Genomic DNA, 25,156 nt, shown 5'->3' on the forward strand with positions numbered 1-25,156 from the left:
CCAGTAAGGGGAGGTTAAGGACAGTGAAACCCTGAGGTGAGGATAAGCCATGCATAAGGGTTAGAAACTGGACTTAATGCCCTTCCACTTTGGAGGCAAGAGACTGGAAATGGGGTGTAGTAACCATTAGCCCACTTGGCCCTCCGAGGTCTCTACTAGAGGGTCATTATAGCAATGTAAGCAATTACTAGGAGGTTTATTATTTAGGGATTCTTTTTAAAATTTAATGTAAAATAAAGGACATTCAACCACAAACGCTGGGTGATACCATATTCATTTTTCGTACTTGTCAAAATTTCCATTGACTGCAGTCAGTTCTGGACATGGAAATGTATTCTGAAATACTGAAAGCAATGTTAAAAGTTTAAAACACCTTAAATTAAAAAAAGAAAATTCAGATTGAAATTATCATTTGACATTTAAACCGGACCTATAACATTGTTTGTTGTTTGTTTTTAGGTTCATCACAGGGCGCAATTAGACCCAGAGGCCAAGATTTTAAAAAGTGACTAGTGATTTTTGGTGCTCGACTTGAGATCCCTAAAAAGAGACTGTATTTAAATTGGGCCTTTGATGCTATTAAAATATTACCCCACTCCCCTCAGACCAAGAACTGCAGATGGGGGACTTCCCTCAGGGGGCACTAGGACCCATGCATTCTTTCCCTTCTCCTCCCCCCCAGCCTTGTGGCCTTGGGGAAAGAGGCTACAGGGAGCAGCCAACCAGAGACTGAAGCTAGCAGAGCAGCTGTAATTCAAGCAGGGACTAAGGAACACTGATGGTGTAATCAGATTGCTTCAGTTTTCATTTTAAACATTCCATCCCCTGTGCTGATTGGCTTTTCACTCCAACCCGGCCCTCCATTCGCCCATCTGCTTAGCTCAAAGGATTTAATAAACAAAACCAAAAACTCGTGGCACTAACGTACTGTTTGCAAACCATCACTCCGTTCGTGCTGCTTGTGCATTACACTTCTTGCCACATCCCACATCTGTCTTGTCTACTTGGATTGTAAATTCTTTGGGTCAGGGGCTGTCTCCTAGTCTGTCTGTAGAGTGCCTCGCACAAAGAGGCTGTGTTCTCAGCTAGTGCCTACACACTACTGTAAGACAAACACATAATAACAATAATAATAATCTCAAACCCTTATAACATCAATTTGGCCACGCAGTTTGTTGGGGTTCACCAAGAATGCAGGCTTATGACTGGTGGTTGACTTTTATTTGCATTTTCTTGTGAAAAGGTAGTCTTAATCAGTTTAGCTAGTAAAATACATTTCATTTTGAGAAATTTCCAAAGAAAACTGTTTTTCTAAAATGTCATGAGTTCTAAATATGACATTGAAAAAGTTTATTGTGAGTTTCTAATACAATTTGGTGCCTAGAACCTTTAATGTTTCTGCAACCAGCCATTCCAGTTCTTTCAGAAAGAGTTCAGTGCTCTACAGGTTTTGATTACCATTTGTGTCATAGTTTGTTAGATTTAGGACCTAACTGGCCAGGGGCTAGCTGTGGTTCCTCTAGCTGAACACCAGGAACAAAAGATTAAATCAAAGCAGTCCTCTTGTGATGCTAAAAGTGCTAAAATATTCCACCAGGTTTAGCAATATAAGCAAACTTAACAGGCTTTGTAGTAGCTTTGACAACAAATTATATTCCGAGTACTGGTACAACTATTTTCCTAAAAGCTATGAGCACTGGAATTAAAGGATTTTCACAAGATCCCCTTGGAATAGTAATAATCTGAATCTTTCTATTATCATGGTCAATGCACCTGAACAAATTAATTTGAAGTTGCAGTATAGAGCAACAGTCACACATGCTAAATATTTAGCTTGTACAGAAAGCGGCACACAACTCTAGAGAGATCTTATCTATAGCAATTACCTAGGCAAATCACTGACCTGAGTTGAATTTTAATCTTTCAAACTATAGATATTAGAAGGGAGCTTACAAAAACTAGTTATAAATATCAAATATATTTTGCATTTTCTAGACCACCAAGTATTCACAAACTGTATTTTATTCTGGTCGTGAGGTTTCCACACACTATGAACACTTTACTTGGATAAAAATCCCACATGGGAAGAAGTCAAACAAAGTGCATTTCCCTGAACTCTGCCTACACTGTATGATATTAGTGAGCATTCTTCTGAACATGGCTTTGGATGCCTTTTTAGGCTACTTTATCATAAATTTGGTTCTACATTTAATTTAATGAGCTGTTACACACAGCATAGAGTGTAATGAATTTGGAGTCACGTTAAACTGTATCTCAACAATTTAATTTAAATGACTGTTTTGTATGTTAATTTATTTTCAGTAGATCTTCATGAACTGATTTATTGAAGATTAATTACTGTATAAATAATAGACATCACAGGGCTCATTCTCTTGTCTGATGCAGGTGCAGTTACGGAACGGTAAATTATACCTAATCCTCCCCCAAAATGCTATATGTTCCCATCCTGTTGATTAAAAAAACTGCCCCAAAATCCTAAGCATACAGACCAAATCCTCCTACTTGATTTGATCCCATAGCAACACAAACATGGTCCAGAGATATCCTCACAAAGCCCCCAAAAGGGGTGTGGCCTGTGAGAGGAATCAGGGATCAGCAAAAGTGCAGTAATAAACTTGGAGGTATACACTATTGATATGTTGGAGGAAATTCTCAGGGATGCCTAGGAGCCCACTGTTAAAATTCTGGCAATAAATTAAAGGGAGAGTTGTGGCAATTTCCCTGCCTCTGATTGAGCCACCCCACTCTCTGGATATTAGTAAATGATCCTTTCCAGATATGAATTACCTCTGGGACTCTCAAATATTTCCGATGAGAAAATTTTGTGGGTTTGCAATGAAAAAGTCTGATGCTGGCAGGTATTTTCAAAATATGTCCCCAGACTTCCCATAGATGTCTAAATCCCCTCTTATTATACCTACTGAACACTGTGCTATACTATCAATTTTTCAAGAGCAAAGGATAAAGGTGGTTTACTAAATGGTGCTGTCTCCTCTTTTAGCAGCGAGAAATGGTTTTGCTTTAAATGGAAAAACAAATCAACACATTTTCCATTCCCTCCCCCTCCTCTAGTCAGCACCTGGGGTTATCACAGACTCAGTGAGGGGCTTTTTGTGGAAGCTCCTTGTTAAAATGATGGTCAGGACTTCACTGACCTGCACATGGGTGCGGGAGGGTAAGTATTTCAGAGAATTCCTATGCCTCTGCAAATGGTTGGTTATATGGACTTCATTTCCTCCCCAGAAACAGCACACTCCCACCCATAAAAAAAAAAAGTGAGCAGCTGTGAGCAGATGTGGTGTTTGAGCTGGAACCCACCTGATATAAAGAGTGAGGGAGCAGCTAGAAGTTTCTCTGCCCTTTACCTCTAAACCATTGGTCCAAAATAGTGTGAATTTTGTTGACTTTTGAAGCATGATACAAACTCACCTATTTATCCAGGCTTCTAGGGAGGGAGGACACAATAAAGACTGGTGATAGTGGATGCTGGGTTATTATATAGGCTTTGATTTAATCTCTGGTTAACCGTTTTATAGTTAGGGGGTGAGGAGCAACAGGTGGTCAATTTTTTTGTGACTGTATGTTTAATTTACTGCAAAGACTCCTATAACCTAGGGTAGGCACTTCTTGAATATAGGTATTGTAAAGTGAAATAAATAAATAAATTAAGAAGTGTGCAATTTAAAACTTCGCTTGGCAGCTTTAAATCTATCCCTATTCCTCCTCATCTGAGAGCACACCCAACCAGTAGTGGTGAGGGAGGTGTCATTGCACCTTGAGGGATAAAGTGAGAACACAACTTTTCAATATGCATTATTTGTGATATAGATGTCCTGATCATTTCATACCAACAAGACATGACTCTTGGAAGCTGTATTCTATATTCCAAAGGAGTGTGCTGTTTGGAGCTCAGATTTTCACTAGGGAGGGCTTTTGGACCATGACAGTTCTATGTCTGAATCACCCAGATCTTGCCTGTTATGAATAGGAGTGCTCTGCCGTTTGGTGCTTTGAAGGTATTTTTGATGGCATATACCAATCCACTGTGTTTCAAAGTGACATATAAGTTAATTAGGATCCTGTTCCAGAGCTAGAAAGGAGGTGCAAAGTGCAGCTGGACTATCAGACAATGTACATAGCAGCATTTTTTGTCAACGTTAATATACAAACCAGGTGACCAAATCTCCTTGGACTCTTCTAACTGACCCCTATGGTTTCCAGGTTATTCATTCTAGTAGCACTGAAGTCTGTGACCCCTTTGTGGAAGTCTGCTGGGCAATGGAAGGTTCTCCCTGCAAAGTCAAATCTTCCAGTGGTCTGGGCTGCCATAGTGGCTCCTACACCACCTCCCATGATGATCCATGGCTCAGGGGGTGGTCTGTGTGCAGATCACCACACCTATATCTGACCCTAAGTTATGGATCATAATTATCTTACTAAACTCAAGTTAAACATTTGGTAAAGCATATTTAGAAAATGTAGGGTAGGATTTTCAAATGCATTCCGTGCTCACCTAACTCTGCTCTCAAAACTCTCATTGGCTTAAGGGGAATGAGGAGGCCAATGCTAAGTGCTTGTGAGGCTCCCACCTTTAGTGTTTCATTAACTGTACACGTGCAGTATGTTTTGCTGATAACACTGAAATGCTGCAAACAGTATGTCCTATAAAAGGAAAAATATCACACCACCTTATAAGCCATCTTTATATCTAAAGCATTATTTTAGCATAGAAACCACTACAAGTAAAAACACTGTGAAACCAAAACCATGCAACAGCTACATGAAAAAAGACCTTTATATTTTGCCCCACATAATTTCCAACACTGCAAAGCAAATGCAACGGTCAAGAATGTTTGACATTCCTAGAGAAAGATACCAACCAACAGGGCTGCAGCTATTTCACACAGTGCCCCTCCTGTGCAGAACAGCAATATCCATTCTAGTTACCATGACATACAATGACAACAGGCAAATTTTTCACCTCTCAAATGGACCAGAACCTTTTCTGTATAAAAGTCAGATCAGCCAGTATTTTTACTAAATTGGACAATGTTTGCAAGTAGAACAGAGGTAGTGCTTCTAAAACTACACCTCCTCGACCCCATGCTGAAGATTTATTGAAGACAATATAGAATGGCAACAATAGTCAATCACAGGTGGCAGATTGTCCTTTTAGTAGGCATAGCGAGGCTAATCAATCTAAAAGCGCTTTCCCTTCCACCCCGAGGCCATTTACTGTTAGAATCCATTTAAAAATTCAGTAGCCAATAAAAATACTGAAATTATTTATTTTAATTTAGAAAAGTTATTGACAAGCGCTCAAGGTGCTAAATATGAGCAATCCCAGATACTTTTGTTTAGTAAAGCACCCAACTGGTGTAATTTACAAAGACCCACATTTTAAAAGAAAGTTTTAAAATAAGGTTTTGTGGTCCTGTCATCCCCAGAGATGTCAACCATAGAAGAAAGGCTGTGAGAGAAAGTAAAACAATGGGAAGCACTGAATCCTGTCTTACCGTGAGTTCATTAAAAAAAGTCCTCAAATGAGGATGAATGGGAAGGTGGGTTATTGAACTATAATCACAGGTTGACAATAAGGTCATGAACAACTGTTTGTGTTTATTGCTACGTGTCAGAGGATATACTGCCGGTGGGAACTACCAAAAACTATTTGCTATGAAAAGTGAGTGAATAATTATGGATCAACAGAACGTAGGCTAGTCAATCATGTCTTGGTGTAAGATGTCAATATGCTGCTAGTTCAGATTGGTACAGTACATGCTTTTGGGAGCCATATGAGAAAAGTGAGTCACTGAGTTTATCTACTGCATAACTGAGTACTTTCCAGCAGCAGCTACCTCTTTTAGGAGGCACACTAGAAATTTTTTTTTCTTGGAATAGCGCAGACATTGGCATACGGATAATTTTATAATAAATGAAGTTATCATCTTACCAGTTTCACAGTTGGGTCCAGTGAAGCCCTGTGGACAGGCACAGACATTGGAAGCGATGCAGGCTCCTCCATTCCTACAACCATCTTTGCAAAATGCTGAAACAGCAAAAGTAGAAAGTATCAGAACCTATTAGCTAAGGGCCAGATTGCGCATAGTAACTGTGCAGGTGTTTGTAGCCCCCCTGGCCACCCCCGGTGCAGCAGCCAGACACAAATGCAAACCCTGCAGCTTTTCTTAATTCAGAGGCTGTTCCGTCCTACGGATATAAGACACTCCAAAAGGTGCAGGGAGGAAGCTTAGTTACCTATACCACACCAGCCAGATAAGCTGGCAGGGTGCAGAAAGGGGACTAGATTGCACCATGCTGAGACATTTCAGCCTGTGCACTGCCTCCTACTTCATAGCGGATTGTCCCCTTGAGGCACAAACCCTCCTGAGGGCTTTGCGGCTCTACACTGCCTCCCAATAGAGGTCTATGCCTATTAGACACAACTGAGCACTAAATCAATTACCTATTTGATTCTTTGTATTCAGCTATTACATCCAAACTATAAAAAATGGTAAGATCACCCCAAGAGATAAAGCGCTTTAAAAACTGGCTTTACCAATTATTGTCCAAAATCTGTCCTCACATTTGCATTTGTGCCTCACACTGATGCCAGTGAAGCTGCATCCATTCATTCAAGGACCACTTTCTCCAGATACAAATATTGGAATTCTGCCAGGACTCTGGGGGTTCTTAGATAATTACAGGTGGCCTGCACCTTGGCTTTGCATCTATCTGAAATATGGTACCACCACCAGAATGGGACCCAACGTCCTCACATCTCAGTAACTTCTGTGAAATGCAGCACTAGACAGTCTAAAAGCAGCTTTGTGGCTCTGTAAAATTCAGCTTCTTTGTAAAACTAGCAATATAATCTGCAATGTTTACCAGGGTCTGACAGTGGCTGTAAGCAACCAGCTTCTCCTGGGGAGTAAAGGTTTCAGGGTCAACATCTACTGCTGTCTTTTTTCACTTACAAAAGGACATTACATACGCAACAATATGCAATTCAATCTGTAGTTCATTCAGGAATAATAGCAAGTGATTGATGGTGAATAAATTGCATTTGGTAATAGGTTTTCCTAGCTGGAATGTTTTTGGTTACTGTGGTTATTTTGAACAGGCTACTCTGTATGAAAACAAAATTATCTTGGGATAGATACCAGAAGTATTTACTCCAGCATTTCAGAGCTTGCAATTTATAAATGCTAAATTTTCAAACTACTTGGAACTTTGTAAAAGACAAAGTCAATGGATATTGGCCCATGCAATCCTCTTTGTGGAATCAGGGCTTAAATGCTAATGTTCTACAGTTTCTTCTTCAAGGTACACCAACAGATTTGTGTTAACCATGACACAAGAAATGTTATCAAGTACGAAGACAATGCATGTTACAGCCCAGGGTTTCTGATAATTTACCTTTACACACGGTACCATTTCCTGTATAACCTGGCTTGCAGACACAGTTGTGCCCACCCACAGTGTTGAAGCAGAGTGCGTTTTCATCACAGCTGTGCTGGTTTGTGATGCATTCATCGTGCTCTGAGAAGTAAAACAAATGAATGTTATTGAATTGTGACACTACAGCAATATAAAAGCTTTAACTATATTTCCATGTAAATAAACCATAAACTCAGTAGTTACTAAGCAGGATTTGCATATTGCCCAGAAGCGGATTAAGCAGTGGGCAACACCCTGAAATTTGACATATTGCTTTCCTTCGTTATTCACTTAGCACTCAGTTCTGATCTTGCTTCATAAAAAAAGAGCAGTTTGAAAACAAAGGTGTCTCTCCTCTTTCAGGGAAATGGGACTTTTACCTTATTCTGTTCTTGGTTTTGGCAGATCAGCACACACAAGCTAGGCTGCTGCTTATGTTTCCATGTTGCTTCTAGCAAATTTGTTAAATACTGTTTAATACATTTTTATTTATATACCATATGCCTTGCTCCTGCTGTCCAATACAAAACCAACTTCTGCTTCAGGCATGTTCTAATGGCGTCAGCATGGAACTGGGACCCACGAACTCCTGAAATTTTAATTTGGACTCAGACACTTTCTTCTGTGGCCTTGGTAACATCACAAAGCCTGGGTTTCCTGTTTGTCAAACAGGGCTAATAGTTATCTACTTCAAAGGGCTGTTATGAGAATTAATAGTGTTTGCAAAGCACTAAAGTGCTAGTTATTGTAACTAGCAATTTCTTTACTAGATATAAAATTATGGACATTCAGAATTTGTTTTACTGGCTCAGGCCTCTGACCCATCAAGTCTGTAATTCTGCCTCTTGTAATGACAAATATTTTGCTTCAAATGACTGTTAGAGCATCTATGGTGCAACTAGCCAATTGTATAATATTGTATGGGCACAGGAGTGGGGGAGAACTCCTCTTCTGTTTGTAAGCACCTATCATGACAGGACCCTACTCCTGAGCAGGGTCTCTGGGTACTAGCAGAGTACAAATAATAACCCTAGACAGAATACAAGCTAAGACCCCAATCCTGCAATCTTCACTGAGTTGAGCCTCCCATTGAGTGTAATGAGTAAGGACTGCAGGCACGAGTCCTGAGGTATGAGATTTAATTACCCTGATCACAGCATGGATAATTAAAAATGTTATTCATAAAATGATCTGGTTCTTTTAAAAATCCAGTTACAGTATTTGACTCTAACCTCCTGAAACAGTGAATTCCACAGGCTAACCTCATGCTGGGTGCAGTAATATTTGTGTGGGATCAGTCCATTATAAAAGAGAAAAAATGTCACAACTATGCAATTAGGCACACAAGTATCAGTTGTGCTGTACTGATATCCTGGCTTTGTGTCATTATCTTAATGTTATTTAAATATAATTTAATTTCCTTGCTTTTTTCATTCCATACAACAAAACAGACTAACAACTATGGAAGTGTAGGAAACATATTATTTACTTAATGCACAAAAATATCTTTCCATGCCATTATGATAGTCTCTTGAGTTGTAGGATATGTACATCAATACTTCGCAATAACTGGGATCTTCATTGTAATGTAATGAATTTTGCAAGTTATCTGTCACGGTCAGCCAGGGAGTGTGCCCATCAGCACTGTTCCTTGGAGATGGTGGGGTTGGCCAAACTCCTTTGATATCATTCCAACACCCTTCACTGCCCTAGAATACAGACAAATGTATACTGGAGAAAGAGGGCAAGTCACAGGCTGCAGATCTAGAAAGGGCAGTACAAAGCAGCTGTTGGGGAGAGCTCCAAGAGGTTGTGGTGGCATCCACAGCTGCTGGGACATGGAGCTGTTGTGGTCTCCAGGCCAAGGAGACTTGGCCCTAAATTCCAAGTACTTAAATATATAAGTATTCCCACTGAAATCAGTAGGATAATTCATGCATTTAAGAAACCAATTGGGGCCTTAGAGTACCTGATATGATGTATATCCTACAAAGAAATAGAAAACTACTGTACTTTTGAATGTTGCTTAGTCCAGAGATTACATTATAATGATACAGTACGTGAACTCTTAAAAGAGGTATTTTCCTTAAAATAAGAACATAAGAACATAAGAACGGTGATACTAGGTCAGACCAAAGGTCCATCCAGCCCAGTATCCTGTCAACCAACAGTGACTAATGCCAGGTGCCCCAGAGGGAGTGAACTTAACAGGTAATGATCAAGTGATCTCTCTCCTGCCATCCACCCTCTGACAAACAGAGGCTAGGGACACCATTCCTTACCCATCCTGGCTAAAAGCCATTAATGGACTTAACCATGAATTTATCTAGTTCTCTTTTAAACCCTGTTATAGTCCTAGCCTTCACAACCTCCTCAGGCAAGGAGTTCCACAGGTTGACTGTGCACTGTGTGAAGAAGAACTTCCTTTTATTTGTTTTAAACCTGCTGCCCATTAATTTCATTTGGTGGCCCCTACTTCTTATATTATGGGAACAAGTAAATAACTTTTCCTTATTCACTTTCTCCAATCCATGGTTATAGATGAAATAAATACGCTAACAGCTAAGTAACAGAGTTTGGATGAAAAAAGATTATTTTTTGCCTTGTCTTTTTCTGATCATATTCAAAGTGAGAAAGTTCATGTCAAAATAGCCTTTTTCTTCCCTGACCAAATTGTGCTAGATTTTTCTCTTTTCAACTAATATAATACATGATTCTTATCAGGGCTGGCTCTAGACCCCAGCGCGCCAAGCGTGCGCTTGGGGCGGCATGCCGCCGGGAGGGTGGCAGGCGGCTGCGGTGGACCTCCCGCAGGCATGCCTGCGGAGGGTCCGCTGGTCCCATGGCTCGGGTGGACCTCCCACAGGCGTGTCTGCGGAGGGTCCGCTGGTCCCGCGGCTCGGGTGGACCTCCCGCAGACGTGCCTGCGGATGCTCCCCCGAAGCCGCGGGACCAGCGGACCCTCCGCAGGCACGTCTGCAGGAGGTCCACCCGAGCCGCGGGACCGGCGACTGCCAGAGCGCCTCCCGCGGCGTGCTTGGGGTGGCCCAATTCCTAGAGCCGCCCCTGATTCTTATAAATGATTCTCAGGATGAGGCTTAAGGGTACTTAAGAGCACTCTCCCATCGATTTGTGTACTCCACCTCCCTGAGAAGCGTAAGGGAAGTCGATGGGAGACGCTCTCCCATCGACACAGTGCAGTGTAGCCACTGTGGTAAGTGGATCTAACAATGTCTACTTCAGTTACATTATTCATGTAACTGAAGTTGCATAAGTTAGATCTTTTTACCACAGTAGTGTAGAACAGCCGTGAGATATTGCTAGTTTAGAAGAAAATGTGTCAGAGCAACAGGAAGATTTTAGACTCAATTACAGAAAGAGACATTTTGAAATGTGTTGGGAAATGAGTTTTCATGTTTTATATTCCATCTACATTTAGTGCTAGTATACTATTGTTAAAACTGTTTAAATTTAAGGCTCATTGACATGTCTATATGCTCCATGCTAGAAAATGGCAGTTCTGATTAGCTGTACATGGCTTTGTCATGACTTTGGTGCAAGGTGCATTAAATAAATTATTTGGGGGAGGGTGGTAAAAATCTCATAGAAAGGAGGTTTTGTATACATTTGAAAAAAAAATTAATCTGACTATAATAAAACTAATGTCAAAGCTGTCTACCTATATTTATATATAAATCATAATATAGCCTGAGATACAAGATAAGGCCTATCAGATAATACATATTTTAAAAACTGAGTACATGCATATTTACAATGGACTGTAATAGCATTTTGTTGCTTAAAATCTAATTAATTCTCATGTCTGTTATTTTGGTTTCTTTTTCTAAAAATGTTCAATTTAAATAAAGAAAGACATTATAGAGATTTAAGTGAGTGATCTCACACACATAACAAACCATATGTTGCAAACAGCTGATGTGAACATATATCATGAAGCAAAATCAACTTTTAAAAAATACTTTACAGCTCATCTTTAATACAGTTTCTTCCATTTGGTAAGTATAACAAATTCTACACAAATTAGAACTGTAAATATAGAACAAACATGTTATTTCTTATGGATGAAGTATATTAGGAGTTAATATTTATTTCAAGCACCTTTAGAAATAATGTGGCAGATTTAACAACAATCTAATATTCACTTCACTACACATCATTATGATGATGGCATGGTCATGCCAGCTACAACAGTAATAAAGAATCAAGGAAATAAAATTACTTTTGCAAAGAGATTTTAATGATTTACAAATCTGAATATGTGTAAATGCACTTTCCATAAAGAGCAAATGCACTGGTTTCACTGATTACTTCTAAAGCTATATTATCTAATACATCTAAAATCCATTTAACACTAGCCAGGACTCTGCTCAAGTGCATTAACATTCGTAATATCTCTGCTTTGGGAATCAACAGAAGCCTTAAATATGGTATTCATGTTGATTAAGCTGTTCCTAGAGTAATGGACTCTACCGAGACAAAAACCGTTTTAGCTCCAGAATTCAGCATACTTTTGCTACTACTTCACAGTGACAATAAGTGCATATGTATGATCCATTCAGATCCTTCAGAAAACAGACGCCTTAGTTAAAGAAATTTAAAAGTGTGAGTATGCAAGTTGTTTCCCTATGTTTATATAAACTAACTGCACAGCTAGGCTACCTTTACTGATACACTATATTTCATTTTACTTCTTTACAAAACAGCACTCAGCACTGTATTTCAGAAAGGCTTCTATTTGACAAAATGTTATTACTTTGCTCCAAAAGACAGTCTACAAAGTCCTGAACATAAATAAAGCTGATAGTGACTCCTGATTGTGGAGGTAAATAGCAGTAGTTGCAAGGGCAAAAGTACTTCCTCATAGGGACAGATCCCCAGCTGGTGTAAATTGTCCTAGCTGCACTGACTTCAGTGCAGCTAGGACAATTACACCAACTGTCTCAAGTGGCATGAAGAGTTCTGAAGAACAAAGGTAGTAAATTCCAGTGCACTATATACACAAGAGGCATCTCACCCTGCCCTTCTTTTCCCACTCCCATGCTCCTATTAACTCAACTTCTTCATTGTTCCCCTTACTCCATACTCCACTAATAAATATTTAAAACAATTAAAAAGAAATATGAGACTAATATGGCATTTGCCACTCATCACTCTGCTTATGTGATGTGACCCTTTTCCATCTCCCTACTTCTCCTTTCTGTATTTAGATTCTTTAGGACACTGACCCATTTTTTTTTTATTTTGAACCAAAAATGAAATTTTCTGTGAACTGAAAAGTTGAAAAAAATGCCATTTCGGGTTGAATTAAATATTGTTTGACCCCAAACAAAATGTTTTGTTGGTTTCAAGTATTTAATGTTTTTACATTTTTAAAATAAAATGGAAGGAAATTTTGAAACAAAGTCATTTTGAAATGAAAAATTGAAACATTCTTTGGATTTCTCTGGAATTTTTTAACACAAATAATTCAGTAAAACTGCTATGAATTTATGCAACATTTTGCTGTCACTGAATCTGCATTTTTTGCCAACAAGTTTCAGCTGACAAACACCACCCAGCTCTAATAATGATACTGTTTGAGAGTCACCTGAACTGTTTAACCCAAACTAGTCTGTAGCTTGTGTAATCAAAACAATCACTAATAATTTAGCTTAATTAAAAGCTAATTCCTTCTCGTATAGCTCATACACAAGATTTAAATTAATTTTATCTAAATGGAAAAATACAGTCTCTTCAAACTTTCCATAATTAGGATCATTTGGGAAAAGACAGATGTTACATTTCTTAAAGGACCCAGTTTTAATTAATTTTAACTCAAATTAATTAACAGTTTTACTTGTAAATTCTCAGAAAATTCATTCTATACTCAAAGAGTGCAGTAAGTTGGAGGATGATATACTGTATTTTTCATGCATAAGCAGTTGACCCCCTGCTTTAAGTGCAACATGAAATCACTCTCAACTACGGAATCATGACGAGTGCCAGCATAATGTGTCTGCAGCATAAATAATAGTAATAGTAATAAGTGATTCTGGCATAGTGTGTGCCTGAAATGGTTCTTTTCTTTGTAGCCATTTAGAGACCATTCTGATCTCTGAAATGCCATTTGTCTGTAATTACTCAGTCCATCATTGTTCTTCAGGGAGAACAGCTGCCATTATGTTCATCCAGATGTCTGCGTCTCTTCGTTTTTATTTATTGGTTTATTTATTCTACATTTGGAGTCAATATAACAACAAAACACCTAGTATAGGAGCCGCTAGCAAAACTTCAGGAGAAAAACCCTATCACTGGACATGGTAAAAATGCAGCAGCCATTTTCACATCCATTATCAGAAAGATTCAGGAGCTCACAAAACTCAGTACTAATGAGAAGAACAGAAGGGGAGAACATATCACGAAATGAAAGCTGCAGATTAAAGGGCAATCAATCGGCTGAGCAATAACAGGTCAGCAGAGGGCAGGGCGATTGGAGACTGGGAGGGGCAATGACAAGGCAGCTGTTCTTGGTGGCTGGCAATATTAACTGAGAGGGGTTCCGTGAGTTGCCCTATCTCAGTTTGAGGTTAACAGAACTCATATAAATGAATTATGAATTCTGTAACATTGGTTTCTCGAACAACAGAAACAACATGGTCTGCTGCATGGCCCTGAAAATTGACAACACCTTGGCTGAGAGGCATCAGTACAGTTCAGGCCAGTATTGGGGTTGGGAGGGAACCATATGGCGCACCGGGATGGAAGGGGAATTTATAAATACAGAAATGCAGTGGGCTACTCATTCCTGCCCTCATAAATTTTAAATAATTGCTCTATACTGACACTACCCAAGTGCCATTTTTAACCTCACTGAGGGGGACTTCCAGCCCTGCTGCCTCCCATGCATGCACATCAGTAACATTAATAATATCTTCAGCTATCAACATGATAAAATCTTTATCTGCCCACTGATATTCTTTGTCTGAAGAGAAGAGAAATCCTAAAACTTTTGGTCTGGTAGCGAAACCCCCTGCTAGAGTATCTCCCATCTCTAACCCCACATGATCCTTTCTCACTAGGAAAGCCTGCTTTGCTTTCTACCTCCATGAAGAGATAAGAAAACCTCTTAAGCCAGCTAAACCTAAGAGAAATGTTTCAGTATTATCTTCAAATACAGCTTTTCCATATGAAATCTAAATCCAAATCCTCCTGAACTGTGCTCTTTGAGAATGTAGTTTAAGAAACTCTCCACAGATTTTCTGGTAAAATGTCTTATTTCACTGTGAACTCTCACACTCAGAGAAAAGACAGGGGTGGCTTCACAGACCACAAGGCCTGCTGCAGCAGAAGGATTCGTTCACCTTCTCACTGTGTTTGTCTCTCACAAATTGGAGAAATAGTTAATCCTCATCTATAAGTTTCTTTGGATCATGCCTTAGTGACTCTAATTATGGATTTTATGGCACAGTGAGAGCAGGATATTTTCCAGCCTCTTCCGAAACACCGGACAGCTAGTGTGTAGATTAAAGTTTATCTTCTTAGGCCTGGTCTACACTAGGACTTTAATTCGAATTTAGCAGCGTTAATTCGAATTAACCGTGCACCAGTCCACACCAGGAAGCCATTTAATTCGACCTAGAGGGCTCTTTAGTTCGAATTCGGTACTCCACCCCGACGAGGGGAGTAGCGCTAAATTCGACATGGCTATGTCGAATTAGGCTAGGTGTGGATGCAAATCGAACTTACTAGCTCCGGGAGCTATCCCACACTGCACCACTCTGTTGACGCTCTGGACAGCAGTCCGAGCTCAGATGTTCTGATCAGCCATACAGGAAAAGCACCGGGAAAATTTGAATTCCTTTTCCTGTCTGGCCAGTTTGAATCTCATTTCCTGTGTGGACATCGTGGCGAGCTCAGCAGCACTGGCAGCGATGCAGAGCTCTCCAGCAGAGGAGTCCATGCAATCTCAGAGTAGAAAGAGGGCCCCAGCATGGACTGACTGGGAAGTCTTGGATCTGATCGCTGTGTGGGGCGATGAGTCTGTGCTTTCGGAGCTGCGCTCCAAAAAACGGAATGCAAAGACCTACGAGAAGGTCTCCAAAGTCATGGCACTCAGAGGATACAGCCGGGATGCAACGCAGTGCCGCGTGAAAATCAAGGACCTGAGACAAGGCTACCAAAAAATCAAAGCGGCAAACGGACGCTCCGGAGCCCAGCCCCAGACATGCCGCTTCTACGAGGCACTGCATGCCATTCTCGGTGGGTCTGCCACCACTGCCCCACCAGTGACAGTGGACTCTGAGGATGGGATAGTGTCAAGGGGCAGTTTCTCGGCGATGTTCGCCAATGGGGAAGATGAGGAAGGGTTTGTGGAGGACGAGGCAGGCGACAGCGGTTACAATACTGCTTTCCCCGACAGCCAGGATCTCTTCATCACCCTCACAGAGATCCCCTACCAACCCTCCCCGGCCGTTAACCCGGACTCCGAATCAGGGGAAGGATCAGTTGGTAAGTGCTATAAACATGTAAACATTTATTTTTTAACAAAACAGGAATAAAAACTATATAAAAAGAAGGTCAATGCATATAGGGATCGAACAGAAATCCTCTTGGGACAGTTCTACGAAGCTCTCGGAGAGGTACTCGAAAAGCCTCCGCAGGAGGTTCCTGGGGAGAGGTGCCTTGTTGGGTGCTCCGTGGAAGCACACTCTTCCGCGCCAGGCCATCCTGAGGTATAATGGGAGCATTGCCTCGACCAGCATCGCAGCATAGGGCCCTGGTCTGTGCAGGGATTCACGCAGCATGCACTCTCTGTTTCTCCTGGAGACCCGCCTCAGGGTGATCTCGCTCGGCGACTGCTGCATCTAATTAGGGGAATTACTTTAATGTTACTATTGCGAATGCTTGACTTTTCCTTTGCATAACAATGACCGTCGTTTAACAGCCACGTGTTGGAGGCTGCAGAGGAAAAGCATACAGGGATCTTTCCCGGGGACAGCCGCGAGGGGCTGGAACAGGGTCAGACTTTATGCTTTCCAGATTGCCTGCAGCAGGAGGGCACTGCTATCCATTAACTGTTAAGCAGCCTAAAGTTTACGGCTTACCAGGCCTCGCTGCTACACAGATTCTGCTGTCCTGCCCCGCTTGTCCGATCTCCAGTGCAAGACCCCAGGCAATGAAAGCGAATGCCGAAAATTCGAACTTGTCCTGAGAGCACATGAGATTAGGTGCCCTGTATGGTCTTGTTCACAGAAACTGAGTAGACTGTGTTCAGTGTTCACAAACATGTATCTTTGCAAGGAAATCACTTCCTTTTTCCCATCACACAGCTGCGGCTCTTTCCCGAACTGCCCCGGCATCCCCCTCACAGAGGCTGGCGCAGATTAGGCGGCGAAAGAAAAAGACTCAGGACGAGATGTTCGCTGAACTGATGGCCTGCTCCAGAGCCGAGGCGGCCCAGCAGAGCCAGTGGAGGGAGACCCTCTCTCAGCAGCAGCGCTCACACAGCGAACGGGAGGACAGGTGGCGGCAGGAAGACCAGCAGGCGACTCAAACGCTGCTTGGACTAATGAGGGAGCAAACGGACACGCTCCGGCGCCTTGTGGATGTTCTGCAGGACCGCAGGCAGGAGCAGAGAGCCCCCCTGAACTGTATCTGCAACCGCCCTCCCCCGCCACAAAGTCCTGTCCCCCCCTCACCCAAAATCACAAGAAGGAGGGGCGCTAGGGGATATGAAAACTGTCACTCCACCCCAGCAGAGCGCTCATGTACCAAACAGCTCTCATTCCCTAAAGTATGAGAATTGCTTGCCTTCCTGGCTCACCCGATCCCAAATCCCAGTTTCATCCCCCAACTGTGTAGTTGAATATTAAAAATAGTTTGCTGTTCATTACTGTTTCCGTCATGTTTCTTTGCAGAAGACTTTGTGTGAAGGGGGGGAGGGGTTTGTTAATTGCATAGGACAGCCACCATTAACAGGGTACAGACATGGGGGCAGGATCAACAGCAGGTCACACACAGAGTGCAGTCACTAGGCACCCGGGTCACTCTGCGAGGTGTCTGCTGCCACAGGTCAGTCTGGGAGGTGTATGTTGCCCCAGGGTCCGAGCGCCTGGCATCCACAAATGGCAAGGCAGGCTGCCCTTACCATGCCCTTCCACCCTAGCCATGAACCTCTCCGATGCCCTGAGCCCCAGCCAGAGCCATCATCCCCCCACACCTACTCACCCTTCCCACACACCCCTCACCCCTTTCTGCAAACCCACCCCTTCCTGCACACCCTCCGGTAACCGTCCTCCCCCCAGAGACCGCTGTAGGAGCAGGAGCCTGTCAGTCCTCGAGTGTAGAAGCGGTCTGTACATCACTGCACACCGTACCCACCACAGTCTGCGTCCCTGTTGGAACCCTTGAACGAGAATTCGTTAGTAAAGAAAACTTTGTTAATTAAAAATGTTCCAATAACTTTATTTTTAAATGTCTGTTGGAAGGGGGGAAACCTGGTGAACGGGGTATGTAACCGCTGAAAAAAGTCAATAGTAACTGAAACAGGGGCAGGTTCAGCTTCTCTGTAAAGAGACTGGACAGTCATCGGTTACCCTGCTCTCTGAGGAACCTAGCTTTCAAAGCCTCCCGGATGCACAGCGCTTCCCGCTGGGCTCTTCTAATCGCACGGGTGTCTGGCTGAGCGTAATCAGCAGCCATGCGATTTGCCTCAACCTCCCATCCCGCCATAAAGGTCTCCCCCTTGCTCTCACAGAGATTGTGGAGCACACAGCAAGCTGCAATAACAATGGGGATATTGGTTTCGCTGAGATCCGAGCGAGTGAGTAAGCTCCTCCATCTCCCCTTGAAACGTCCGAAAGCACACTCCACCACCATTCTGCACTTGCTCAGCTGGTAATTGAAGAGCTCCTTGTCACTGTCCAGGGCGCCTGTATAGGGCTTCATGAGCCAGGGCATTAGCGGGTAGGCTGGGTCCCCGAGGATCACTGTAGGCATCTCCACATCCCCAACACTTACTTTGTGTTCCGGGAAGAAACTACCTTCCTGCAGGCATCTAAACAGACCAGAGTTCCTGAACACACGCGCTTCATGAACCTTGCCCGGCCACCCGACGTAGATGTTGGTAAAACGTCCCCTATGGTCCACCAGTGCTTGCAGCACCATTGAAAAGTAGCCCTTTCGGTTAATATACTGGCTGGCCTGGTGGTCCGGTCCCAGGATAGGGATGTGAGTGCCATCTATAGCCCCACCGCAGTTTGGGAATCCCATCGCGGCGAAGCCATCTATGACGACCTGGATGTTTCCCAGGGTCACCACCTTTGAGAGCAGTAGGTCAACGATTGCGTGGGCTACTTGCATCACAGCAACCCCCACGGTAGATTTGCCCACGCCAAAGTGGTTCGCTACTGACCGGTAGCTGTCTGGCGTTGCAAGTTTCCAGAGGGCTATGGCCACTCGCTTCTGCACACTCAGGGCTGCTCGCATCCGGGTGTCCTGGCACTTCAGGGCAGGGGCCAGCAAGTCACACAGTTCAAGGAAAGTGCCCTTACGCATCCTGAAGTTTCGCAGCCACTGTGATTCATCCCAGACCTGCAGCACTATGCGGTCCCACCAGTCCATGCTTGTTTCCCGGGCCCAGAATCGCCGTCCCATAGCATGAACGTGACCCATTGCCACCATGATCTCCGCGGCGCGGGATCCCGTGCTTTGTGAGAGGTCTGTGCCACTCTCACACTTCATGTCCTCACCGCGCTGCCGGAGCCTCCTCGCCCGATTTCTCAGCAGCTGACTGTGGAAGAGGTGTTCGATAAGGTGCGAGGAGTTGACAACGGCCATAAGTGCAGCGATGATCGCAGCGGGCTCCATGCTCGCAGTGCTGTGGTGTCCACGCTGTCACTGACCAGAAAAGTGCGCGAACAGAGTTCCCGCCGGCGCTTTCAAGCAGAGAGGGCGGGAGTGACGGTTGAATGACGACAGTTACCCAAAACCACCCTCGACACATTTTTCCCCCAGAAGGCATTGGGGGCTCTACCCAGCATTCCAATGGGAAGTGGGGACTGCGGGAACTGTGGGATAGCTGCCCAGAATGCACCGCTTCCAATGTCGACACCTGCCCCGTTAGTGTGGACTCACAAAGTCGAATTAGTGTCCTTAGTGTGGATACACAAATTCAAATTCATCAGGTTGAATCCACAAATTCAACCTAAGTTAAATTGAACTACTCTTGTAGTGTAGACATACCCTTACTTAGGTTAGGATCCCTCACATACCATCTGTGACACTACAGCCCATATTCTTTATAGTAATATTATTATGATATGAGTATGGCGTAATTATGATGTATTTTATGCAAGATAGATCATGTAATATATCATTGAAAAGGTTATGATTTACTGAATATGATTATCCTACTTGTATGCATGTATCATTTTGGTATCTGAAGTTAGGAATATTGTCTCTGTGACTTCTTGGCTATTTACTCCTGGGTAACGCCCACTAGGCAAAAACTGTCAGTCTAGATGGCTGGCTGGGAATGGCCCATTCAAGTCAATAGACCACTAGGGAGAACAATAGATCTTAGAAGAAGATAATCTCCCACCAGGGAGCCTTCTGGAGGATGCTACAAAAAGCCTCCAAGTCATGGCTGCTATGACACTATAGGGGCATGTGACCAGATCACCTGGTACTGGACTCCATCTTGGAATTCCAGTGTTTTTCCACTGAAAGGTCTGGGAACCAAAGTTGGAGACGAAAGGTTCCCGCCCTATGCAAAAGCTATTTAAGGCAGGGGAGTGACATCATCATGAGTTCTTCACTGACTCCCCGCCCAAAGGAGACTCTTGGAAATACCTGAGTAACAAGGACTGAAATGGGAGGGAAGTGCTGGACCCCAGCTAGAGGGGTTTCTAGCCTGGGAAAGGAATAACTGGAGTTTTTAAACTGCAAGCAAGAGCAGTTGGCCTCTTAAGAATCTTTGCAACCAGCTTAAATCATCATTTAGGGTGAGACTTTGCTACTCAAATGCAATCTCTTTAATATATTAAGCTTAGATTGCATTTTTGTTCATTTAGTAGGTAACCTGCTTTGATTTGTTTGCTATCCCTTATAATGACTTAAAATCTATCTTTTGTAGTTAATAAATTTGCTTTTGCTATATCACAAACCAGTGTGTGGGAGTTATAACTTGGGGCAAAAAGCTGTTGTATATTCTCTCTCTACATTGAGGGAGGGGGCGAATTTCAAGAGCTTACTCTGTACACATCTCTGTGCAGTGCACAATGGTATAATTTTGGGTTTACACCCCAGAGGGGGGTGTTCTCTTGAGCAGCTGGGCAGTTCCTTAGCTGTAGCCTCCCCATGCAGAGCTGATCACAGCAGCCTGTAAATTCTGCAGCTGGGTGTGTCTCTACCTGTGTGTATGCTGGTGAAAGAGCAAGCTTGGAGAGCTTGGCAACTTATCACAGCACCACAGTGTGAGAGGGAGCCCAGGCTGGTGGGTTAGGAGGGCTCAGTGGTACCCCAGTTGCAGGTGGCACCCCAAGGGGAACCCATCACACCATCTTTGCCCAGTCACATGAGTTGGGCTTTGGGCATGCGCTTTCTTTTCTCTCGAACCCCCCAATGTAATCTGGTGGTTGCCAGAGGACCTGGTGTGTAAGCATTCTGTGGTGTCTCCCCATTCATGAGCCAGTTTTATGACTTCCTAGAGCACAGGAGAGCCCTAAAGTGTTTCCTATCTCACCCCACAACAGTTGGTCAGGGTAATGACTACACCTCCACCTAACATCAGCCCACCCAAACCCCTACTTTCAGCTGGGGAATATTTCCAGAAATCCCCAGTAGTGACCTGGGTTTTGCTGCCAGCAGGAACCCACTTTTAATTAAATCCTTCCACACTAATGTCTACAAAGTCACTTACTATCCTCCTCCTAGCTGCATGGGCAGGGTTCACCCATGGAAATCCCATGATCTGAACAAGACCACAAGTCTCTTGCACAGACAGACTCCGTATATGGACACAGCTTTATGAGCCCTTGTTAACAAGGAAACAACACACAGTCAGAGGGGCTGTTAGCTCTCCCTTCTATTCCAGGTGGGCATCCATGTCTTTTCTGGCTCTCCTCTTGGAATCTCCAAACCCTTCACTTTATTCCATAGTGACTTCTTGACTTTAGGATCCAGCCATAGGCATGGTGGTCTCTCCAGGTGCTCAGTCTTCAAGTATTCCTCTGTTTGTTGTACCACCTCTGCAGCACAGACAATTAATACTAGCACACCCATGTCTACATCCTCCCAGGCAGACCAAGTACTTAATTATTACTTTTGTCCATAAGCAACTCCACTGTCCATTGCTGGGGTTTGAACTAGTCAGACAGTCAGTACTCATTTCAAGCACTGGGTAACAGTGGGCATCTGTACCCCTGAAGAAAGGGGCTCACCTTGGAACTTCTGTCAGTATCCCTTTCTTGAGATCTCCAACCAGACCAGGATAGCAACTTTGACATCTTCATGATCTGCAACACATCCTCATCTAAGGCCTAATACAAAGCTTGTGCTCACCTTCTCCATTTAAATGGCACCCAAACAAGTAGCTCAAGATTCTTGCAGCTCACTGGAGGGAATGGTCACATTACTCAAGCACACCTGTGAATCAGCTTCTAGTCCTGTTTTGGCTAGGGAAGGACTGGGACTTACAGGCAGCACGAGCAGCAGGGTTAGCGAGTCTCTGACGTGGCTGCTCCTAGAATTGTTACTGCAGTTTCTATAAAGCTGCGGCCCAGGCTTCCTGTTGCAATGGAGACTGGCATCCTGTGTTGGGCTACAGCATGGACTTGCTACCACCCTAAAAAATTCAACAGTAGGCATTGATGCCAAAAGATGTGCTGCCAGAGCCGGGGTTAGTCTGGAGGAGTCTGCCTTTGCATCTTAGGCTACTCCTTATCAGCAGCCATCAATGCTGCAAGAGAGCTGGTGGATATATCTCTGCAGGCTTTCAGTGGTCTGGCCTTATGGGAGGACATTGAGTTCCACCAGGACTCATTGTCTGGGGTTAGAGGTGTTGGTGCCAGCTTGGGTGCTGATATTGGGGTCTGCTTCAGAGCTGTGGGTGTTGGTAGTTTCTGGCAGATCGGGCACTAAATGAAGCTGGATTGTCTGCTAGCCTGATTCTGGAGCTCATTTCCTCAGAGTCTGATGAGTCCTTCATGGACTGTTTCAGAAGATGGCACTTCAACATCATGTCTTGTGATTTGTGTGTTCTTGCAGAAATTGATAGGCACACCTAATATCAGTTCTGTATATCTGATTCTTCTGAACAGAATAGACAAATCAGTCCATCACAACATGGTCAGGGTTTGAAACCTGCAGGTTTTGGGTCTGCCTTGTTAAGTAGCTCTATACAGGAGTGGGTTCTGTGCAGGGTCAGCAGGTATATGGGGGGGGGTGTCAGACAGTCAATACTCATTTCAAATGGACTAATATAGATCACGGCAGTCATATGTCAAAGAATTAGAAGAGTTCTAAAAGTTTGTAGAAGACTTTTGAGGTTTAGCCAAAGCTAAGAACTAGTGAGCCGGTCACTCGCCAAATTGTCTTGCTGAGGAAACTGAGGGGGTGTCATCCCCCTCCCAGTGCCGTCATATGTGAGGAGGCTCAGGGCATACACACAGCCCCAGACACTATTTCAAAAAGCTGATCTTGCACACATGAACGCCTGCAGTAGGATCCACAAAGAAACCTACTCAAAGAAAAAGAACAGTTATCATTATACAGTCTTTAACCAGGACTCCACAGCCTGTTGAGGCACTGCTTAGAGAAAGAGATCGTAGTCTCATAATCACCCTTGGCTTTGCATTCAAGTTATTATTCCTGGCTCTACATCCCCTGAGATCACAGTTAGATGCAGTTTCCTGAAGGAACTCACTAGTGATTGTCCCTAAATAACAGTATCCAGGACCATGCGGGTTATTTACACACACACACACACACAAAAACACACACACTTATTTCTATATTTATTTCTATAGTTGGTAACACACACACATACATATAACACAGATTTTATTGGAGAATTATAGAAATACAGAGAAAACATACAATAAAACTCAGCTAAACAAAAATATCGTTACCTAATACTATGAAAAGCTCCACTAAACAGGACAAAGTTACAAAGTATTGTTTGGGTCTCAAATACTCAAAGTGATCACAATCAATCCTTACAGTTAGGAAACAAGCTAAAAACAAACCAAAAATATTTCCCCTGTAAATTATTTACTTTAGCTCTACTCACATCCCAGGATGTGTTTGGCTCTGTAATCAGAGCTCCTTCTTTGCTTTTGCCTGCTCTTGCTGTTTAAATTCCAAAGGTAAGACTTAGGTCCTGATCCTGCAAGCTGCTCTGCCCAGAAGAAACTGCACCGACACTGAGCCCCTGGAGTTTGGGATTGTGGCTTAAATTAGTGTTAAATTGGAAGTAACGGAGGAGGAGAAGGACCTAGGAGTCCTGGTTGATCGTAGGATGACTATGAGTAGGCAATGTGATGTGGCCATTAAAAAAGCTAATGCGGTCTTGGGATGCATTAGGCGAGGTATTTCTAGTAGAGATAAGGAGGTGCTAGTCCCGTTATATAAGGCGTTGGTGAGATCTCCTTTGGAGTATTGTGTGCAGTTTTGGTCTCCCATGTTTAAGAAGGATGAATTCAAACTGGAACGGGTACAAAGAAGTGCCACTAGAATGATCAGAGGAATGGAAAGCCTGTCGTATGAAAGGAGACTTGAGGAGCTCGGTTTGTTTTCCTTAACCAAAAGAAGGATAAGAGGAGATATGATTGCACTCTTTAAATATATCAGAGGGATAAATACCAGGGAAGGAGAGGAATTATTTCAGCTCAGTGCTAATGTGGACACGAGGACAAACGGATATAAATTGTCAGTCAGGAAATTTAGGCTTGAAATTAGACGAAGGTTTCTAACCATCAGAGGAGTGCAATTCTGGAACAGCCTACCGAGGGAAACAGTGGGGGTGAAGGACCTCCATAACTTTAAGATTAAGCTGGATAAGTTTATGGAGGGGATGGTATGATAGGATAACGGGTTTAGTCAATAGGTCAATAACGTGCCACACTGGTAATTAGTACAAAGGGTCAATGTTGGGATATTGTTAGCCTTTTCCAGAGGGTCTGGCTGGAGAGTCTTGCCCACATGCTCGGGGTTCAGCTGATAGCAATATTTGGGGTCGGGAAGGAATTTTCCTCCAGGGTAGATTGGCAGTGGCCCTGGAGGTTTTTCGCTTTCCTCCGAAGCATGGGGCAGGGGTCGCTTGCTGGTGGATTATCTGCTACTTGAAGTTTTTAAATCATGATTTGGAGCATTCAACAGCAGAATCAAGGGAGAGAATTAGTTCAGGAGTGGGTGGATCGGCTTATGTGGCCTGCATCTTGCAGGAGGTCAGACTAGATGATCATAATGGTCCCTTCTGATCTTGAATTCTATGATCATATCCCTGAAACCATACCAGAATGGTAAGCCTGTTAAGACTAGCCATTTCAGATAATCATGTTCTCTTCTTACCCCAAAACATCAAAAAAAGCTATGCAGGTAGAAATTACATAGAGTTCAGACATTACTGCTAAATCAAACCACCATGCTTGCCTCCTCTACAACCAGGGGCTAAGTAATAAATTCTTCTTACCAA

At 43.2% G+C, this 25,156-nt stretch overlaps 1 protein-coding gene across 1 annotated transcript in view; it reads right to left on the bottom strand.

The window, feature by feature from the left end:
- The window catches only part of NELL2 (neural EGFL like 2), a 230,561-nt gene that overhangs the window by 43,225 nt on the left and 162,180 nt on the right, over positions 1–25,156 (bottom strand). Inside the window, exons 14-15 of the mRNA XM_044998981.1 lie at positions 7,441–7,563; positions 5,975–6,070 (exon numbers count right to left, since the gene is read on the bottom strand). Coding sequence (XP_044854916.1) covers positions 5,975–6,070; positions 7,441–7,563 — 219 coding nt within the window. The remainder of the gene's footprint in view (positions 1–5,974; positions 6,071–7,440; positions 7,564–25,156) is intronic.

The sequence above is a fragment of the Mauremys mutica genome, chromosome 1 (genome assembly GCF_020497125.1).
Source record: "Mauremys mutica isolate MM-2020 ecotype Southern chromosome 1, ASM2049712v1, whole genome shotgun sequence".
Lineage (NCBI taxonomy): Eukaryota > Metazoa > Chordata > Testudines > Geoemydidae > Mauremys > Mauremys mutica.